The 2,917-nt window shown below is 49.1% G+C and overlaps 1 protein-coding gene across 1 annotated transcript in view; it reads left to right on the plus strand.

The window, feature by feature from the left end:
* DNMT1 (DNA (cytosine-5-)-methyltransferase 1) overlaps positions 1-2,917 on the plus strand; it is a 60,728-nt gene that overhangs the window by 4,277 nt on the left and 53,534 nt on the right. Inside the window, exon 2 of the mRNA XM_011954870.1 lies at positions 2,578-2,625. Coding sequence (XP_011810260.1) covers positions 2,578-2,625 — 48 coding nt within the window. The remainder of the gene's footprint in view (positions 1-2,577; positions 2,626-2,917) is intronic.

Consider the following 2,917-nt stretch of genomic DNA (forward strand, 5'->3'; position numbering starts at 1 on the left):
GGTGATCTGCCCGCGTTGGCCTCCCAAAGTGCTGGGATTACAGGCATGAGCCACTGCGCCCAGTGGGTCTACTCTTTTGCCTACTGCAGATGCTGTCTTGGGCAGCCCTGCTCCAACTGCCATGCAGCCAGCCTGAAGAAGCTGGGTTGACGAGACTTGTAACTTGTCTTGCATGGTCCACTATATTTTTAGAGACAAGGTCTTGCTCTGTCACCCAGGCTGGAATGCAGCAGCACAATTATAGTTCACTGGGCTCTAGTAATCATCCTGCCTCAGTCTCCTAAGTAGCTAGGACAACAGGTGCATGCTACCACACCCAGCTAATTACTATTTTTTGTTTAGGCAGGCAGGGTCTCTGCTGTGTTGCCCAGGCTGGTCTCGAATTCCTGGGCTCTATTGATCCTCCCGCCTCAGCTTCCCGAGTAGCTAGGCCTATAGGTACATGCTAGCACACCCAGCTAATTACTAATTACTATTTTTTGTAGAGACAGAGTCTCGCTGTGTTGCCCAGGCTAGTCTTGAATTCCTGGGTTCTAGTGATCCTCCCGCCTCAGCCTCCTGAGTAGTTAGGACTATAGGTGCATGCCATCACACCCAGCTAATTACTATTTTTTGTAGAGACAGAGTCTCACTATGTTGCCCAGCCTGGTCTCAAATTCCTGGGCTCTAGTGATCCTTCCGCCTTGGCCTCCTGAGCAGCTAGGAGTACAGGTACATGCTATCATACCCAGCTAATTACTATTTTTTTGTAGAGACAAGGTCTCACTGTGTTGCCCAGGCTGGTCACAAATTCCTGAGCTCTAGTGATCCTCCCGCCTCTGCCTCCCGAGTAGCTAGGACTATAGGTACATTCTACCACACCCAGCTGATTATTTTTTCTTGTAGACAGGGTCTCGCTCTGTTGCCCAGGCTAGTCTTGAATTCCTGGGCTCAAGTGATCCTCCTGCCCTGGCTTCCCGCGTATAGAGATTACAGGCATGAGCCACTGCGCCCAGCCATGGTCTGCTATATTTCAGACCAGCATTTCTGGCGTAGAGGTGTTAGAGTAATCTAACATTTTATAATTTCTTCCTATCCAGTCTATACTGGATATCTCTGCTGGGTTAGTTTTCTTAACATGGCTCTGATATCACGGGTTCTACTTCCCCTTGACTGCTTTGGTGGTTTGTTAACTATGGAATAAGATTGATAAGTGTGATGCTTCTGCCTTCCCTCCAACTGTTGCCAGCCTCTCTGGAGGTGCCTTTCCCTCTCTGTGTGTGGCCAGTCTCACGTTTGTTTCTTGGGTGTTTCCAGAACCAGCCATTTCTCGACGGTCCGCCTGTTTAAGCAGCTTCCTGTGCCCGGTTCTCACAGAGCTCTCAATTCCTTCCTGAGGCTGTTACACCCTTTATCTTGGGAAGCCCGCAGGCGTGAGCCGTATTTGCCTTATTCTTCTGTGGCTGTTTATATATATATATATATATATATCTTTCTTTTTTTTTTTTTTTTTTGAGACAGAGTTTCACTCTTGTTGCCCAGGCTGGAGTGCAATGGCGTGATCTTGGCTAACCACAACCTCTGCCACCCGGGTTCAAGCAATTCTGCCTCAGCCTCCCGAGTAGCTGGGATTATAGGCATGCGCCACTATGCCCGGCTAATTTTGTATTTTTAGTAGAGACGGAGTTTCTTCATGTTGGTCAGGCTGGTCTCGAGCTCCTGACCTCAGGTGAACTGCCCACCTCAGCCTCCCAAAGTGCTGGAATTGCAGGCGTGAGCTACCGTGCCCAGCCAGCTGTTTATATATATATCTTACCTCCCCTCTGCAGAGGGCTCATCTCTGAGGGAAACACTAGGAAGGAATCATGGGGTCTCAGGCTATGCGCTAAGCCGGCATTCTGAGTCTTCTGCTACTTCCTTCTTGGCCATCCGCGACCCTCCTGGCTTCAGCAGGTGTGATTGGTGTCATCACAGTTTTACCAGGGAAGGGTGTCTTTACAGTGACCCTCCTGCCAGCTCCTCGGTGCCTGCCTGGGATCCCACCTGCCACTCTGGGGCCAGGCAGGTTAAATCCAGTCTCCACTCGATGAGACATTCTAGGGGTTTTGAAGGTTTCTCTATTCTTCTCTTTGCCAGGCTAAATATCCCAGTTCATAGGAGGGTTTGAAAGAAAGCAGACCCATTCTGCAAAGGACACCTTGGTCTCCGCAATCATTTGAACCTTGTCCTTCACACCCCAGCCAACCTCGGGATCAAGAGACTGGCTGGCTTGGTAGAGGTAGAAGCCATGTCCTTCCAGTTTTCTCAGCAGAGTGACTGAGAAGTCAAGTGTAATGCTGTTACCACAGCATGTGTGCCTCTGGCTGGAAGTACCAGTTTCTGTAGCCCTCCTGACTTAAGGTTCTCCTTGGACCCCAGTTGCTACAAGGGTAGAATGACTTTTGCCTGGAAGAGGTTCCCTGTGTTCCTGGAAATCCTGATGTCAAAGCATCTTTTTTTTTTTTTTTCTTGTGAGACAGGGTCTTGCTCTGTTGCCCAGGCTGAACAGGCTGGAGTGCAGCGGTGCCATCATAACTCACTGCAGCCTCAACCTCCCAGGCTCAAGCGATCCTACCACCTCAGCCTCCCAAGTAGCTGGTACCACAGGTGCAGACTAACCACACTCGGCTAATTTTTACTTTTTTTTTTTTTTTTTTTTGAGAGACTGGATCTCTCAATGTAGCCCAGGCTGGTCTCAAACTCCTGACCTCAAGTGATCCTCCTGCCTTGGCCTCCCAAAGTGCTGGGATTACAGGTGTGAGCTACTGTGTCTCACCTCGTAGCACCTTGAGTCCAACTGATAGAGTATATATAATATGCAGTCTGTATTACCACTGTGTTTGCAGGGTGCGAAGTCTCTTCCACAGAGTGTTTTTTTTTTTTGTTTTTTGTTTTTTTT

Source organism: Colobus angolensis, unplaced genomic scaffold (assembly GCF_000951035.1).
Source record: "Colobus angolensis palliatus isolate OR3802 unplaced genomic scaffold, Cang.pa_1.0 Scaffold39, whole genome shotgun sequence".
Lineage (NCBI taxonomy): Eukaryota > Metazoa > Chordata > Mammalia > Primates > Cercopithecidae > Colobus > Colobus angolensis.